Source organism: Aedes albopictus, chromosome 2 (assembly GCF_035046485.1).
Source record: "Aedes albopictus strain Foshan chromosome 2, AalbF5, whole genome shotgun sequence".
In the NCBI taxonomy this organism is placed as follows: domain Eukaryota; kingdom Metazoa; phylum Arthropoda; class Insecta; order Diptera; family Culicidae; genus Aedes; species Aedes albopictus.
This window is the reverse complement of record NC_085137.1, coordinates 86,253,337-86,273,233: the sequence shown is the minus strand read 5'-3', so window position 1 is coordinate 86,273,233 and position 19,897 is coordinate 86,253,337. Positions and strand designations below refer to the sequence as shown.

Here is a 19,897-nt window from a genome sequence, read left to right as displayed (position 1 = left end):
GTTCCGGAAATAGCTTCAACAATGTGGGGACATAAGGTTTTGAACCCTAAAACCTAGCCTAAAACCATATCAATTCCAAAATGCTGCTGTCTGTCAGCGGCAGAGATACAAACAATCTTCGCAAGACATACCTAACTCAAATCAACGCATGCTATGCACCTTTTCTTCTGCGCGGGGATAGCCCATTTACGCGTTATCTCCGCACCGGAATCCAAATTTTTAATGGCATAGCCAATGGGGGGGTTCGGTTTTAGGGTTATATATTCGAAGGAGGATAATTGGGACTAGTTTTCACTTTCTATAAAGTCCACACAGTGCATTGGTACATCCCTACATGTTTGAAACCATTTGAAAAAAAATCTAGCTTCTCCAAAGATTGTCATCTCATTAAAACATTAAAATTAAAAAACACTCGGTTTGGTTTCTAATAAAACTTTATTATAATATTCCACAGTAAATTGCAATTCACTAATTCTTCTTGGATCACTATCATCAGGCTTTGTGTAGGATTTTGTGTTTTAAATTGATTACACTTTCGTTTCACCATCTTATTGTATGTTTTTAGGCAAATGTAATACACAACACCAGTATGATATAGAGCCAAATAATCACAAAACTGTGGCAACGCTGTCTGACGAATAATTTACAATCAGTTGAAACATAAACTAACATATCATATCGCATAGTAAAAATCCTTTCAATTTCGAAACTACAACATAGTCGCTGGAAAAACACTCCGCCTCTTCCTGCTTCTTAGATTTCCACCCCATTTGATGCACTTCCACAGGTAACAATTACATACACAGTGTATCTTTTCTTAGGCTCTAAACATTTTCGATTCGATTTGAAGCATACATAGCGGTAGTTGATGTAGGCAATTACAGATTTTACTTTTGTACGGGAACTTTCAACTAGGTAAGTGGTTTTAAAATCAGAGGGCAACAAATCCCTAAATTATTATCACATTAGACAAAATAACTACGGACACAGAGTTGCTTCACAAAAGCAGAGTTTGGGGAATGGTAAATAGTTTCTCAGCGGGAACTATTCGCAGGGTTCCTAAATGTGTTATTTAACTGTATAGAGTTCGATTAAAAAATAGAGTTTTACATCAATCGAGTTTGGTTTATACGATTCAAGTTTACTAGTCTGTCTTTTAACAATGACTTGTTCCACATCACGTTGCCATCAGGTTTCTGGGGCACCAATTCAATTAATAAGGTTCTATTTGCTAAGAAAGTTCAAACCGATTATCCCGTACATTTTTGTTTGTTTCCGCACCATTAGAGAAAATTGTTTTAATTTTCCATCCATATCCACCTAGTTTCCGCTCTCAAATGGTGAAAGAGTGTATGTTTTTTTTTGGTTTTAGTAGTTTGTTATTCTTGGTAGGTGCGCGTTTGCATCTGCTATACGTAATTTAACATAAATAAATCAATTTGGATGGATATCCATACCCTCTAGCTCACTCTAGTGCATGATGTCCTCCAAGTTTTGAATGTCGATTTCGGTAATATGGTTGCCACCGAACTCGGCGTACTTGGCATGCTGGTGAAGGTCAGCCGATCGTTTGAAAACTGCAAAAAGATGCAAAATATTTATATAGATTAGATTTTAAAGAATATAATAAACGTACGAAGATATGGTATTTAAGAATGTCGCCGATATTTGGTACGGTAAAAGAATTAGAATGTTTTCATCCTGTGACGAAGAGAGTGTTATTGCTGAAGCGCAGGAGAGTATGGACAGGAACGATATGCGGAGGTTTTATGCAACTGTCAATGGCGCGCGGCACAAGACTGCGCCAGTGCCCGCCATGTGCAATGACCGGGAAGGAAATTTACTGATAGACAAAACAATGGCGGCAGCCAGGTGGAAGGAGCACTTCGAATATTTGTTGAATGGTAGCTACGAAGGAACACCCAGGAACAGGATTAACATAATGGATGACGGTCAAGCAGTGGAACCACCAACACTGGATGAGGTTAAAAAAGCCCTTAAGGAGCTGAAAAACAGCAAAGTTGCTGGGAAGGACGAAATCCCGGTCGAACTTCTTAAACGCGGAAGCGAGCAGCTACATCAATCAATCCATCAGATTATTATAAAGATTTGAGAGGATGAAGAATTGTTCACCAGCTGGTTGGATGGCCTCATATGCCCAATCTACAAGAAAGGGCACAGACTGGAGTGTGCCAATTACAGAGGGATTACCCTTTTAAATTCCGCGTATAAGATACTGTCGCGTGTCCTGTTCAACAGACTACGACCTCTTGAGGAGTCCTTCGTCGGCGAATACCAGGCTGGTGTTCGTGAGGACCGATCAACGGCGGATCAAACGTTTATCCTGCGGATGATCCTAGATAAATTTCGGGAATATAACTTGTAGACTCACCATCTGTTCATTGATTTTAAAGCAGCGTACGATTCAGTGAAAAGAAATGAGCTTTGGCAGATAATGTCAGAACATGGTTTTCCGGCGAAACTAATTAGGCTGATATGCGCAACGCTGAATGGATCAAAATCAAGTATTCGGATCGCGGACGAAGTGTCTACGTCGTTTGTGACCTTGGATGGATTGAAGCAGGGGGGCGCTCTTTCAAATTTATTGTTCAACATTGCACTCGAAGCAGCGATTAGGAGATCAGGCGAGCAGAGGAATGGCTCTATCGCACATGCTCCTCGGTTTTGCGAACGATATTGATCTCATCGGCATCGATTGTAGGGCAGTGGAGGAAGCTTATACTCCTGTGAAGAGAGAGACAGCGAGGATAGGCTCGACGATTAACTCTACCAATACGAAGTACATCCCGAGCAGAGGAAAAAAGCTCAATAATAGCATATTTTGATATAAAAAACAAAAAAAAGTGATATTTGTTTGTTTGAGATAAGAGGTAAAAGTACTGAAAATAATATCTCAATTTTACTCCTGGAACATCATCATCATAGCACATTTAGCTATTGATAAGATCTAACCAATAATAGCAGTGAGCTATTTGATTGATCTTCAAATATCATATTTTGCTATTGGTTAGATGGTTCAAGAACAAATTTTTGCTTTTATTTTCAGTACTTTTCCCTCTTATCTCAAACAAACCAATATCACATTTTGATCGTAAGTACTTGAACTCTGCCCGGGATGATAGCTGGTCGAGACAGAAGCAGGCCTAGTGGTGTTAGTGCTGAGGTAGTGATTGATGGGGAAGTGTTAGAAGTTGTTGAAGAATTTGTTTATCTTCGAACACTTGTGACATGTGACATGTGACAATGACGTTTCCCGTGAAGTGAAAAGGCGTATTGCAGCTGCGAATAGGGCCTTTTACGGATTGCGTAGCCAGCTTAGGTCCCGTAACTTGCAAACGCAAACAAAATTCGCTCTGTATAAGACGCTGATTCTTCCAGTTGCCCTCTACGGTCACAAAACGTGGACGTTAAAGGAGGTAGATCAAAAAGCTTTTGGAGTTTTCGAACGCAAAGTGCTGCGGACAATTCTCGGTGGGAAACAAGAAAGTGTGGCGCAGACGCATGAATCACGAGTTGTACCAAGTGTACGAAGATGCGAATATTGTGAAACGTATAAAATACGGTAGACTTCAGTGGGCTGGACACGCAGTGCGAATGTCGGAAGAAAGAATAGTGAAAACAATATTCTGCAGAGAACCCGGTAGAGGTAGGCGACTTCGTGGGCGGCCGTGAACTCGCTGGCTGCACGCGGTTGAAGAAGATCTACGATCGATCCCTACACGTTCGGGAAAACTGGAAGAACATCGCCCAAGACCGACGAAGATGGTGCTCTACTATACGCTCGGCGTTGGAGTAAAGTTACTTTGTAGCCAACAAGGTATCAAGGTAGGTGATATATATCGGGTGACTTTTCGGGTATTATCAGCAGGTTTGTTCTATTCGTCATGGGGGAGGGGGTGGTTTGTAGGCCAAATTGCTTGGAACTTGGCTGGATAATTGGCAAGATAGATTTGACACCAATTTTGAGTTCTACAGCTTTCAAAAAAGCCCCCATGACAAGAGAACGATATTGCCGAAAATTCGAAAGCTCCCCTATATAAAAATACAATGGCATACGTGGGATCGCGCATAACTCGCAAACGGAACGTCGGATTTGGGTTGTCTTGAATTTGTTCTGTTAGTTTTCACCCAACAAGGCAAAAAACAAGGCAGCAGGGACAGATGTCCAGGGGCTTGACGAATCCCTTCCCCTTTCCTTCTGCATGTCAGGTGGGAACCTAGGATTTTTTTAATCGAGTCATATTCACACACCAGTGTGGACTTACCACCTTTGGCACCGGGGCATACGGATTGCTCAAGCGGAACAAGGTGTGGGCTCTGCTGGGCCTCTTCAGAAATTCCACACATCCGAAAGCAACAAGCGACATGGCACCGCTTCCAAAGTGTCACAGCCCCAGATAGGAGTGCCTTGGGCAAATCAGGAACGACGCCAGTTCGAAAACATTCTCAATCATGAGAACATTTTCGACAATTCATTGGGCACTGATTTGGACGAAGTGAGATCTATTATAAAGAAGTTTAAGAATATGAAAGCTCCGGGTGATGACGGAATTTTCTATATTCTCATCAAAAAACTCCCAGAAAGTTGCTTATCATTTTTAGTTAATATATTTAACAAATGTTTTCAGTTAGCATATTTTCCTGAAAAATGGAAAAATGCTAAAATGCTTCTAGTTATCGCCCAATTAGCTTACTGTCATCTATCATTAAACTTTTTGAAAAGCTTATTTTAAATAGAATGATGATTCATATTGATGAAAATTCTATTTTTTCCAATGAGCAGTTCGGATTCCGCCATGGACATTCGACTAATCATCAACTTTTACGGGTAACAAATTTCATTCGTTCCAATAAATCTGAAGGTTACTCCACTGGCGTAGCACTTCTTGACATAGAAAAAGCATTCGATAGTGTTTGGCACGAAGGCTTGATCGTAAAATTGAGACAACTTAATTTTCCACTATATATTATTAAAATTATTCAAATCTATTTATCAGATCGAACACTTCAGGTAAACTATCAAAATTCCAAGTCAGATAGATTACCTGTAAGAGCTGGTGTTCCACAAGGCAGCATACTGGGACCAATCTTATACAATATTTTTACCTCCGACTTACCTGATTTGCCACAGGGATGTCAAAAATCATTATTTGCAGATGACACAGGTATCTCAGCCAAGGGGCGTAGTTTGCGTGTTATTTGTAGTAGATTGCAATAAAGTTTAGATATTTTTTCATCTTATTTCCAAAAATGGAAGATTTCTCCAAATGCTTCCAAAACTCAACTAAGTGCAATAAATACATTAAGTGTTTATACCCACTTATTAATAGAAAATCAAAACTTTGTCGCAAAAACAAATTTTTGATTTATAAACAAATTTTCAGACCGGCCATGTGGTACACTGTCCCAATATGGTCAAGCTGTTGCAATACCAGAAAGAAGCAACTTCAGAGGATTCAAAATAAAATTTTGAAAATGATTCTGAAGTTGCCTCCCTGGTATAGCACTAATGAGTTGCATCAAATTTCTAATATTGAAACATTGGAACAGATGTCAACTAAAATCATTGCAAACTTTCGTCAAAAATCGTTGCAGTCTTCTATTGCTACGATTAGTATACTTAGTTTAAGTTAGGTTAGGGTTAGGATAAGTTAAAAAATGTATTTCTGACACGCAGGTGAAAAATAAAGCCTGCAAAAAATCATAACTGCTATAGCAAATGAAATGTAATATGTTATTAATTAGAATTGATAATAGCTTAAATTTATTTTACCAGATTAGGATGATAGTGTGTTATAATACACAGAACACCTAGATTAAGCTGAAGAATGTAAAAATTGATTGAGATACTAATAAATATTATGCAGAAAAAAAAAGGAACGACGCCAGTCATGCTTTGTAATTGGCAGCTGAGATGGCACACGCACAGAGAAACAGACGTCCCAACTAGCAAAAGCAGCTGCATAAAAGCTTATGGAACAAACGCTTATGTGAAAGTGGTTGATTTAGCTCGTATACAGCAAAAATGTTAGTAGGGGTAGCGCTTAGAAAAAATTTTTAAAAAAACATCGTCAAAAAACGTAATCGCCAAATGCTAAATGTGCTATGTTTGACCGGGCCATCTCTCACTAGGTGGCGGTAGTGAGCAAACGTCAAACAGGAGCAAAAAATATGCCAGCGTCACGAGTGGTCAATTGACTTACTACTACGTTTGAATCAATAAAAAGGTGATCGATGGGAAGCGAGCAGAGTGTGACGTCTGTTTCTCTGGGGTACACGCTTAAGTAGCTAGCCACAACCCAAGTAACCATGACGCTGGATATAGAGCATTAATTTCGCTTTATAGTATATTATATGACATGCGATATAAAGTTGTTTTGTCATATAGGTACCATTAAAGTAGGTTTGTGGCGAAAGTGGCGCTACTATTGTTGATTTAAAGCAAGCTTTACTGTGGCGATTGCTAAAGCATATAAAATGCTTGTACCATATAGCTAATGCAATGAAATAGTATGGAATGCATACTTAAGGCGAAACTGGAAGCATTTTCTCATTTTTTTGGTTTTTGATTTTTCATTCAATAACGAAGCAATATTTTCAAAATCGGTTTTCGTGCACATGTAGAGTATGGATCAAGGTATCTCCTGAATTTTTTTGGTGGTGAAAATGTTTTCCGTTTTTGCAGAAACCATTTTTTAGTGAAATTTTGTTTAAAAATGGTTTCTATAAAAACGAAAAACATTTTCACCACGAAAAAAATTCAGGAGATACTTTGATCCATACTCTACACGTACACGAAAAACGATTTTGAAAATATTGCTTCGTTATTAAATAAAAAATCAAAAATTTAAAAATGAGGAAATGGATCCAGTTTCGCCTTAAGGCATCATGTCAACAAAAGAAAAAAAGTATTTTTTTCATTTTTCTGTCTATTTTTATTTTCTCATACCTGTTCCGATACTCTCACAATGATGTTTTTTATTCTATTTCGGGAATTGAACCTAGACTGCTGAAACTGGACCACGATGAAACTCGGACGCGCTAACGCTGTGCTACGACTACCATGTATTTTGCACTTGGAAAAATGTGCAACATAAAGTAACGTATACTCAACTCGTGCTTTATTGAGTTGTGTTTTCAGCAGCTCTAAAAAATTGTGCTAGGGTCTGAATGCCATCAGTTATCTTACTCTCCCAAATCCATTCGAAAACAAGCGACTACAGAACCGATTGATTCCACAAACGAAGATAATATAAAGATATAAATTAATCTGTGTTGATTCTGTTCTTATTGTTTTCATACGTGCTCACTTCTATCATTTCTTCTATGAAATCGGGGCGCTATGTTAAATAAGGAAAACAATACCTCAACCCCACATAATTTTTGTTCCCTCACCATCTGATTGCCTTCAAGTCCCAAACAGAAACCAAAAAAAAACATACGCAATATAAATTTTCAAATAGCAACATCTGAGCATAATAATCCAAGTTCTACGCAGCAATCCATGAAAATTTGGGTTTGTTTTTCTTTTCTTTTGAATGGTTGTGTTTCTAAAAATGTTTTGCAGATTTTTTTTTTCGAACTGAGGTTTTTTTTTTTTGTTTACAGCGATGAAAGCATTAATAAAGGCATATACCTATAAAGTAATAAATCCTTTCATTATTGATTGCTATAAAGCTTTTAACATGGTAATGCAATGAAGCATTGAACATCGTCGCTATAGAACTATACCGAACTGTCCAAAATCCTTTTTTTTTTACTTTATTAAAGAGACTTTCAGCCCTCGGCTGGTTCGTCTCTACCAAAAAATCCTATAATGCTTCAATGCTTTCATAATGTAGAGTAAACGCTTTATTACTTGACAGGTGTAGAATAAAAGTTATCTCGCATTAGCTAAACTATAATACGATTAAATTAATGTAATGATATAATGCTTGTGGTTCCTTGGGAAGTGAGCTGGTAGCGACGGCATTCTATCGTCTTAATAAAGTCGGGTGACACTGACTTGAAACGGCGGATGGCCGAATTGGCTAATTTCGGCGCTGTTTTCCGTCGCATAAAACCGTGGCGTGGCCTAAAAGTACGTTTCTGACTTGTGCCTAGCTTAGCCAACTAAATGGGTGGAAGTAGGTTCAGATGAACACTCCTGGTTAACTCTGATCTAACTCTGAGCCCAGTCCCACAAGGGCCATGAATAGATAACCACCAGGATCATTGGCGACTATTTCAATTGCAGTAAGGGAGATACAGAGGGAACGGCGTTGAAGTGGCCGAGGAAGCGCAGATGACCGGCGCGGATTTCACGCAGGCGCTGAACTATCAAAGATTTTGGTAGCCATGCGAGGTGAAAATCGTCTCTCACCGCTGGGCGCAGATGTAAAAAAAAAATCCAGTGCCCTAGGACTGGAGAGATGGTACTAGTGCTGAAGAAGGAGGCGGCCAAGAAAGACACCTCCTACTAAGCACTAGCTCAAGAAATACTGGGCAAAGAAGTGCAGGTGAGGGCCTTAACGACGGAGGCGACCCTCCAGTGTAAAAACCTGGACGAGATCACCGACACAGAAGAGCTCGCAGCCGCACTTAAACAGCAGTACGAGGTAGATGCACACTGCACAGCGAATCGATCCACCAGCGAAAGGGCCCGGTTGGCACGCAGACTGCAAGGCGACTGCAGTGGGCAAGATAATGGTAGGCTGGTCAGTGTGTCCGCTCAGCATGCTTCGAGTGCTTTGAGTAAAGACATAAGAATTGGACGTGTAAAGGTCCCGACAGGAGCAAGCTCTGCAGAAAAAGCGGAGTGGTGGTCCATATCGCCAGGGAGTGCAACTCGCACCAAAATGTCCAGGCACGCGAAGAGGTCGCCAAACGACGATAATGCAGGTTACACAGCTAAACCTCAATCACTGTGAAGCCGCACAACAGTTGCTGTGGCAGTCAGTCGGTGTCAAGTACGGACATTGCCCTACTATCGGACCTATACCGATCCCTCCCGATAACGGGAACTAGATAGCGGATGAGGCCAAGCTAGCGGCGGTACAATCAATCAATTTCCGGTCCAAAAAATAATTTCCACGTCGCCTGAGGGCTTCATAATAGCGAGGATCAAGGGAAGGGAGGGGGTACTACTGCAGCATCTATGCCCCTCCCAGGTGGCCGACAGACCATTTCTCGTCAATGCTGGATTCGATATCAAGCGCACTAGTGGGATTGAGTCCCGTGGTCATCGGTGGAGACTTCAACGCCTAGGCGGTTGAATGGGGTAGAAGCTCGACTAACACGAGGGGTTGGGCTCTACTCGAAGCTATGGCTAGGCTGAACGTGGATGTCGCGAAAGTAGACGACCTTCCCAGATCTAGGAGCCCAAGCTCGGACTGGAGGGTCGGCGATGGAAATACGAATAGTGACCATCTAGCGATTCGATACAGGGTGGAACACGGAGGAAGACGGCCACAGCCGAAGGACATCGACCGTCATCGGGGATGGCTGACCTCGCGCTTCGATAAGCCGGCATTTGTGAAGCGATTGCTTATGGAGGACACCGACGATCCATCCAGCGACGCCGCAATGCCATGGCGATTCCTACCCAGAAATGAACGCAAACTGGTATGGGTAGAACCGCACCGATGAGGGTAGAATGCAGCAAAGTGAGGCCTATAGGTCGGCTTAACTAGCACTGAACAAAGAAATTAAGGCACGTAAGCGGACGTGTTTCAAAAATTTTTGCCAGACAGCCAACATATGACCCCTTGGGGTGATGCCTACAGAGTTGGCACGGCCAAAACGATGGGCGCGTTCGCACCCCAAAACGCTCCCTCGAGATGCTGCAGAAGATCGCGAAACGTTGTTCCCGCGCCAATATGCAAGACCATATGACCAAACCGGCCAAAACGAGGTCGCTCCGGTAACGAACGATGAGCTCATCGCAATAGCGAAATCGCTTAAATTGAACAAGGCTCCGGGTCCGGACGGTATCCCGACAAGAGCCATCAAGACGGCAATCGAGGCTAACACTGACATGTTCAGAATGGCTATGCAGATGTGCCTAGACAGAAGTGAATTTCCGGAGAGGTGGAAAAGACAAAGATTGATTCTTCTGCCCAAATCGGGAAGCCATCTGGCGACCCGTAGGCAAACAGACCTACAGCCGGCTCTTCTATAGGACGATTGCACCCACTTTACGCCCACGTAATTGTCTTTCAACCAATTTAGTTAATTATCGGTATCGGACTAGCCTATAATAAAGTCTTACTGGAGGCAAAAAATCAACTAGATTGGGTGCAAGACAGCTGAGAAATTACAGTGGGCGTAAAGTGAGTGGTAGCGTCTTATAGGAGTCCCAACAGTACCTGCCTTTTGGACACCACCGGGAAACTGTTGGAACAGATTCTGTCGAGGCTGATGGTCTATACCGAGAAACCCGATGACTCTGGCCCGTGCTCTGGCCTCTCGGATAACCAGCTCGGCTTCCGGAAGGGTTAATCGACGGTGGACGCTATTAGGGATGTAACAAAAACGGCCAAGATAGCACTCCAAAATAAGCGAATGGGAATTTGCTATTGCGCGGTCGTCACGCTGGATGAAAATAATGCGTTCAACAGCGTCAGCTGGGCCACCATTGGTTAGTTTATGCCGGATACTGAACAGCTACTTTCAGAATACGGTGCAAATCTATAACACCGAGGAAGACGAGAGGAGCTACAACATCACCGCGGGGGTACCTCTCAGGGCTCCATCTGGGCCCGGTACTATGGAAAGCGGCGTATTGAGCCTCACACTTCCATTGGGCGTAAAGCTGGTCAGCTTTGCCGATGTTTTGCCCTCGTGGTATACGACGAGTCGATAAAGGAAGTGGAACTAAACAACAGGCACTGGTCACCACAGGCGGGTGCACAATCAACTCTAGGCGCTCACTGAAGCAATTGGGCGTCATGATCGACGATAAGCTGAAATTCGCAAGCCACGTGGAATATGCCTGCAAAAGGGCAAGCATGACGATAATGGCATTGTCAAAGATAATGCTCGGCAATAGTCTCGGTTAAGCGTATGCCCCAGTCTCCCTCAGATAGATGATGAAATAGGCTTATATTTATATACGGCGATGTCTCAAATGTCCCAAAGAAGGATAAGGTTTCAAGACGCAAGACATTCTTAAAGGATTAGTATTGTATTATTCTTCTAGAATAAGAGGGCTGAAAGTCTTTCAAATAAAGACAAATCAATCAATCAATTCTAGAATAAATCCTTAATTGAACTTTTGAAGCAAACAAAAAGCGCATCGCAATTACTGTTGGAAATATTAAAGCAAGAATCTGTACAAACACTGTTTCACAGTACAGAAAGAATTCTTCTTCAATACAATGTTAATGTACTCACCTCCAGAAACCAGTTTCTCCAACCGGTAGATCTTCATTTCCTCGCACTCGTTGGTGATCCTTGGCGACACATCGCTCAGATCCTTCAGCTCCGGCGTGATGACGCGCATGTTCTTGCGGACCGTGCTGGTGTTGATGTTATAGTATCCGTTCCACATCTTCTCGATCAGATCCCGCAGCGATTTGGGCGGCAGGACGGTATCCCGATCCAGGGGCATCAGGAAGCACCGGCCGTTGTCCTTGTCGATGATACCGGACTGGTTGTACTTGAAGTCGTGCAAGAAGCGACCCTGACGTTGACCGCGGAACACCGGCACGTTGATCTTGGAGTAGTTCTCCTCGTCGGACAGTCCCAGTTCGAATTCCTCCTTGAAGAATTGGTCGCTCACTTCCTTTTCGGTTTCCTCCATGCGATTCTCAATCTCGGTGAGGTCGTTTTGGTACGGATTTAACAGCCGTTGGATTTGCGAGTTAAGCTCGTCGGTGTCGTCACGGAGCATCGAGTTCATGTAGTACATTTGGTTGTCGTTCATGTTCGATGAATCATATGGGATCTGGCAGAAACCGTGGAATCGAAGGTGATTCCGCGAGTGGGCATACTGGCGGTAGTAGAACACGCCGGCAATGATGCCCAGCGATGTGACCAGCAGCGCAATCAGAAACAGGATGTAAGTAGTGGCCGATGAAAAGCGACGGGCACGGCGAATCAGAATAATACTGGAGGCAGCCGATTCATCGTCGCGGGCAGTCTCCTACGAAACAGAGAAGCAAAAGTTATGTTAGAGGAGTTGTACGAGTGGTTCGTTGAGCATGAGCTAGGAAATATGTCGCGGTTGGTCGATCGACCTTGGTATTGAAGAGGCGCGGTGTAAATACTTATGCCAAATGAATTTAATTAATTATTGATGCATAAAACATGAGTCGCTCTGAAATTGAAATTGGCAGTTTTTTATGTTATGTAATTAAAATGCACTAAGCTTCATCACTCACATCAGATAGCAGTGTTCCACCATTGAAACTCCGATCATGCGTATGATTATGCCGAAGAATGTCGTAAAGGGTTATCTCGAAACCTTAAAGGGGGAGGAGTCTGACCAAAATCTATGCTCCATACAAATTTCTACGACCAATGACTAATTTCTCCCAGTAAACCACACATCGTAATGGAAAGTGCATTCAAAATCATATATCTCGTTGTCTGAAATCCAAATCGTAAAAACCGTTGAATCTTGTGATAAAAAATGTCAAGTCTAATTGTATATAAATCGTTGCTGCGATTTGTTTCGGAGTAAGTTTGTTGTGTATAAAGCAAGTCATACAAAGCGCTAATTGAAGTCGTCGCTGTTTGCATACGCTTACAAGTTATATATAATGTTAGTAAAGTGTGATTGGGAATCGTAACGACTTAATGAAAATTGATGAAATGCGGCCTTCCCGGTAAAAGATCAATACACTTTAGTCATAATCTTTCTGAAACTGTGGTGTGCTTAAATCCCATATCCTTGCTCCCTAGGTACTGCCTGTTTACAAAATTACATAAATTCAGAGCAAGTGGCTTTGTACGAATTTCAGCACCGCAACGAGGTGGTGCTGGATGCAAAATGAAAAAAGCATCCCACTTGCCTTGATCATCACCGCCTGGCCGCTGATTATGTTTTGGGACTGCAAACATTCTCCCCATCAATAATGATATTCGAACAATCTTTGGGAGTGTTCATAGCTATCGAAAAAAGACATTTGTCCCACAATTATTTCTACATAAGCAGTAAACTTTTCCCGCGACGACGACGGCGACGACGACGACGACGTCGAAACGTACACTCGATGCGAGGCTAATGTTGTAAACAAAACATGTCGTAATAAGCGCAAACTCAACTCGCTCCGAGTTGTATATAAATTGACAGCATCATTAGGTATACTTTATATCAGTACAGCATTGTAATAAATGGAATCGCAATGACTTAGAAACAAATGCAGCCCATTCCTCATATCAACATTGATGTAGGAAGGCAAAGGCAAGTTTCATGGGTGGTTTAGAAAGCTTAAGTTTATATTGGCCAAAATGTGTGCTCTGCTCAAGGCAGATCAGGTAGTACAATGGTATGGGCTTAGACTCACAATCTCGAGGTGCCGTGTTCTAGGCTAGGTGTCAACTTTTTTTATAGCTAATTTCGGACATCGTATTTCATATCACACGAAGTCGTATTTTATTCTTTCGATTGATTATTTGGGACATCGTAATGATGATCATATGAAATCGCGAAATGTCGTCGGAAGTATGTATATGGCCTCCACTTTGGTACGTATATAGCAGTTTTGGGCAGTTTATACGATTGAATTGGTTCTTATATAGTAGTGTATAACACAAATTATACAGACCAAAATGTTTACTGGGCTTTTTAGGGACAAGAGGTCAGAAGGACAAAACGTCGAAAAACGAAAGGTCGAATATTATTTGCGGCAGAGGAATTCACCCTACGTTGCAGAGAAGTTTTCGACCTTTTGTCCCTTCGAAACTTACACTTCGATTGTTTTTTCAAATTTTTGTCTTTTGGCTTTGTCGACTTCCGACTTTTTGCCTTTCGACGATTTATCATTGATTTGATTGGTACATCTTTTTGAACTTTAGAAAACGAACTAGGAATTTAAAAAAAATCCCAATGATACATGATTGATAACATTTTAACTTTTTTAATCGTATTCACAATTGATAAAAACGTATAAAATTATAAAAATGTTAGGTTTGGTCATTATATTGGTGTTAGAAATGATTCTCGCTCAGCCAACAATGAGCGCAAAACGAGGTTGAAGAGCATGAGCATGAGCATAGATGACCGCACAATTCGTAGTTGCTACTCCGTGATTGACCAGAGCAATCGAAATTATACAAGGAATCAATGAACAGGGCTTGGGACTAGCATACTATTCTCAATGAACGCAAAACGAGGTTGAGGAGTAGACAAAATCGAGTCCTATAGTTAACACTTGAAGTAAAAAAAAAATATTAAAAATTTATAACTATGTATATCGATACATAGATAGACTCTTAACAACAAATACCGTCTGGTGTAGCTTTATCATTACCATGCATGAAAACTAGAAAAGCGCATTTCTATTGCTGCGCACACGTTTTCAATGGTAAGGCGTAAAATTGCTATATACCTAGTTATCGGTATTTCCACACATGCCAGGCAGCCGAGGAGGCCCCATAAGCCGACAATAACAGGAACAAATATAACCATGCACGGCAATTATCACGTAATGGATGTGCCTACCCATATCAGCTCATCCATTTTCTGCTTCAAGAATGACCATACAAACGCGACGACGACGACAATGCACCCTCTTTCATTCACTCGATTTGGCACTTTCGTCATACTGCGGAACATCTCACCAGCTACCTACCAACCGATTCGGAATTCAAAGGGCAAACAGATAAATATTTGCAACTATGTTCCAGGTACGGGGGACTTTTATAAACATCGTAAACTAACTCCGTACTGGAAGGTACAGAACTGCGCTGCAATCTATCAGACAAGGTGATTTACAGAAAACCGTCCTTGAAATTTGCATTCTATAATTGTTATTTCTACATAGGTTGTGCACATGTACACTCAAAATAATCCAAACGTCAATGCTACGTGAAAAATCACGTAAGCTGCCCTTTTCGTCACTCAACTCAGATTTACTGGACCCACATGGCACTCACTGATGTTTGTAGTAAGAGCTACGTGATTTTTCACGTAGCATATTTTTCCGCCTACTTTTCACGTCAATGCTACGTGGTTGTTGGGTGGAAATGAGTGCTCCACTGCCACTCAGGAATGTAAACAATAATTTCTAACCTAGCATTTTAGTTAGTTAGCAGCAGCAGCAGCAATCATCGCTTAGTCTTTCGAGTATCTACAGGTTTTTTTCTAAATATAACTATTTAATTGTTTTGTGGCTGAAAAGATTATGTCGAATTTCAGGTACGGATGGCACCGACTAGAATCACCGAGCCATGGAGGCCAGCGCATGCGGTGCGGAGTTCAAATCGATTAAAGGCCATTCCCATTCGTCCTTTCTATGTTTCTGTGTGCCAAAATTTGTGTTATTCAAAAAATTATAATAAATATTAATGTATTATGAAACATATGAACACATTATATAAAACGCTTAGCATTCAGCTTTTATGTACCGTAACATCACCTAATTCCTAGGTTTTTTTCGGTTCCTAATTCCTTTCACACCATGCAAAGCAAATGGGGTGAACGGAATGAGGAACAGAAAAAAGTGATAGGAATTAGGTTATGCCCCGGTACAACTTTTGAAATGAAAAGTAAACTAAATAGATACCAGGCAATTATCATTAAAGGCATCCAGTAAAACTTATCTTAACTTCCACGTAGCTGTTACGTGAAATATCAGTGACCTTGAGATACGAGGAATTGAGTTCCGTCACTCACAATCCACGTGGCTGTTACGTGGAAAGTGCGATGGAAAATTTTTACGTATGTTTTCACGTAACAACGACGTGAAGAATTTTCAGAGTGTATGTAATGACATTCGGCTGGCTCAATTTGAGACGGCGGGAAATCTATCACCAATGTTTGGTATGTAATGTCATCATCGAAGTAGTTGTCTATGGGCCGCCACTTTTCCATTCGGTAAGCAATTCCATTGAGGCCATTACCAACAGCGAACCGATTAGGAAGAAAGTAAAAACCCCAAGCGTGCCCTAATCAAAACTGATCAGTTACAAAATTATTGCCACGTGGCATGCTTGAAATGAATCCTTGACGTGACTGACCTTTAAGTATTGGCTGGACTCGTACAGCACGGTACCACCCACCTAATGATAATCGTAATTTCTCAGTTGTCTTTGTACCGTCGATGGGGGTGACAATGGGTCTGGGGGGTGAGATTGGGTCAAAACGGAAAAACATAAAATTTGAAATAGCTCATCAACTATCACTGATTTACATTGAAAACTTTATATTATTGCAAAGAGGAAATATTTTTACACGTCATGGTGCAGAATAAGATGTTTAGCAATAATCGTTTTTTGTTAAATTTGTGGTTAAACTTATATGATGAATCTACTAGTAAATCACTCTGAAAAAAATTCTCCTTCGTAATGTTTCACACAAGTACCTATCTATATTTTTTCTTATAAGTGGTTAGCTGTAGAGTAAGGTGGGGCAAAAGTTCGACCTTAGTTGATAATTCAACCTATTTCAAAAAATCGAAGCAGATAAAAATAAATAAATACCGTGAGGTGATTCTACCATCTATGAGCTAAAATTTTGCTGAACAAAGTTATGCCAAATGTCTTTTCAATTTTGAGTTACAACACTTTTTGTATGTGTGTGTTTTATTCGAACTCTTGCCCCACTACTGGGGCAAAAGTTCGAATCTAGTGTTTCTGGAATTTCGCTAACCGTAGCACACTATTTTGACACTTTGGTAATAGGAATACCTGAAACCACTTAATATTTGATGTTAGAACTGGAATACACTTTAAAATTCGATTTGGATTTTACCCAAATCAGAGTTAAATTTACTACACCAAAAATTAGTAGTTTTCCGCCAAATTCAGATAAAACAACTTTTTTTTCAACTTTAATCGAATTTTCTCACTAATTCCATCACTCTTAGAGATAATATGTACATTTTGCAGAATTTTAGGTTTCTACCTAAAGTTGCCACATGACTCGAACTTTTGCCCCACAATTCGAACTTTTGCCCCACTATGTGTAAAATACGATTTCCAAATCTTTTTTGCAAAAAGTTATACATGCTAGAGCATCTTCAAAATATACCTAGTTACGCCCCAAAATAAAATATCGAACTCGATTTCATTAAAATTTCATTCCATGCGTTGGAAGGGCCATCGCATGTTACAATTTTTTGATCAAAAACCAACATTTTGTCATAACTTCTCGAAATATTGATCAATTTTCATAATTTTTGGAGTGAAAGACTCTTTTTCAAAAAGGGTTCGAACAACCTTGACACCCGAATTTGAATTGAGCTCAAAAACTTCAAAAGAAACTCTTGCCCCACTCGAACTTTTGCCCCACTTTACTCTATGTATTACCTGGTTGATGCAACGAAAAAAGCGGGCTATCATTGCTCTTTTTATTAAAAAATCAATATTTTCGACCCTATGTCTAAATATTAAGAATGGGGGTGAGATTGGGTCAAGCAAGTTATCGAGTGCACATAACCTTAACGAAAAATTTAACTTGTTATCCAGTCCCCAATTGACGTAAGAGTGGTGCCATGTTTACCGCACCACGCTTTTTATTCGAAAATATGTCAAACAAGTGCCAAGCGAGTGTGTTCACACGTTTAGAGCCTAAAATAATCTATTTGAATACACCCTTGCGTTTGAACAGCTCCTCTAATCATCAGCTAACCTTTAGGGTACTATAATATCGTAAGCTCACAAAATAGACTTAGGCAGCATCCATTTATTACGTAACGCTAAAATCGACATTTTTCGACACCCCTCCCCCCTCCGTAACGCTTTTTTGTATGAAAACCCGAAAATTTTTGTATGGACCGTAACGCTCGGTCATACTCCCCCCCTCCCCCTCGAGCGTTACGTAATTTGTGGATGGCGCCTTATTTGCGTTCTTCTTCTCCACTCATTTTTGAATGTTTAAGGAAATATCGTGAAACTACCAGACGGTGGTGGGATCCATGAAATACCGGGGCTATAAAACCGGTACCATAGCACAATGTTGGAAAGCGAGCGAACGTCTACTAAAAATATCATGTTTTTTTTTTCAATCAATTTATTCAATGCGCCCCTTCCTCATTGTAATCCTCTCTCCTCTCATGGAGGTTGAAACTTTAAATGAGGATGATTATGGTGGCTGAAAATGGCGATACACGATATTTTATCAAATTTCAACCATTTTTTCGGTTGTATTAGCCCTTTTAGGTGGATTAATCGTCTTTTTAAATTACCTAAGTTTGTATTCGTTATGGTTACATTGTATTTTAAGTAGGTTTACTAGGTATGATCAATAAAATTAACTTATATTATTAGATAGGCGATTTTGAATACTTTGACCCATTCTCACCCCCTCTAAGGGGTGAGATTGGGTCAATTTTCAATCATTTGTAGTTTAGTAAGCAATTCATATAACGTGATACTTTCTTGCCAAACTGTCATTACCGCATAGAAGAGTATGCATGCCAAAAAAAAAGTTATTCCGACTTCTACTGCATTTGTTATTTAACAAACAATCTTTGAGTACCCTTTTTTGACCCATTCTCACCCCCAACGACGGTACCAATTATCTTCTAAGTGTGCTTAAAAACAAAAATCAGTTTCATTATATGTAAAACAACCGATAATTTGCGTTGCATCGTGTGATATGAGTTTATAATCGAAACTCCTATTGAGAGTTAGTTTTCAATATAATATTGTACTTCATATACTATTATTTTTATAATATGGAACAAGCTCACCAACAAATTTAATTCTTGTGTCCATCAGAGAACACAATCTAAAGAAATTCTAAGCTTCCAAAAACTAAGAAGTGCTTCTCAGCCTTTTAGCCAGCTGAGATCGAATAAAAGAAAAAGAAAAATATAATTTTAAATCCCTGGATTCGCTTGATGTTGTAAATAAAAGAAAGTTAAACAATAACAATCCCAAGGGGTAGTCACTCTACACAGTGTGCCTTGGGCACATCAGGCACACCTGTGGCACCGGCAGGCACAGATTTTATGGTGGCTGCTATAAAAAAATTGACAATTGTACTCCACACTGAACTGAAATTATGAAACAAAATCTCAGCAATTTTTGAAGCCAAGAAAAACAACATCAGCTGTCAAGTGATCAAAGATACGGCCACAATAACTGGGATGTTTTTTTTAACATTTTTATTTATTTTTTATTCCATATTTTAAGCAAGGTTCTATGCACAAAACCTAGGATTACAAAACAAGTACTATCTACAAAAATCCTTCTGAACCCCGAAATCTCAAAGTGCAATCCCAGATGGGAACAGGAGGAAACTCCCAGGCTGCTGGTCTTGGGAGAATGACAGTTTCCGGAATGGTCATTCAACTTTTTGCGGCCCGATTCAAAACTCCCAACTCCACAGTTACTAAAATGGAGACTTGAGCTTCCGACTGAATCCGACTCCTGCATTGTTTCATTAAGCCTTAGTGTCACAGGATCGTTGTTATTGTTTGGGGATTTTCGGATCGCTTGTCAATTATCTTAATCTATCCCAATCTGTCTAAATCTATCTGAACACGATTTAGGGTTATGTAGTGCCAGAGACTAATTATGTAGCAGGATACTGCTGCTCCTGCCTGGTAGCTAATGATTGTCAGGAACTACTTTGACCATGTTGGGACTCAATACCTAAAGAAAACGATTTCACTGAAGTTCATACCGAGGCGTATACTGATTCGTGGAAACTCGACGATTGGATTGTGAGCGCCTACAAGGAGCTCAAGTTGCTGACACCCTTATGATCGAAGCTTCAATATCC

General features: G+C 40.5%; 1 protein-coding gene across 1 annotated transcript in view; it reads right to left on the bottom strand.

Moving 5' to 3' along the window:
- Nucleotides 1-416: 416 nt before the first annotated feature.
- The window catches only part of LOC134287653 (uncharacterized), a 34,898-nt gene continuing 15,417 nt past the window's right edge, over nt 417-19,897 (bottom strand). The window contains exons 2-3 of the mRNA XM_062850026.1: nt 11,395-12,145; nt 417-1,577 (exon numbers count right to left, since the gene is read on the bottom strand). Of these exons, the coding sequence (XP_062706010.1) occupies nt 1,471-1,577; nt 11,395-12,145 (858 nt within the window). The 3' untranslated portion in view covers nt 417-1,470. The remainder of the gene's footprint in view (nt 1,578-11,394; nt 12,146-19,897) is intronic.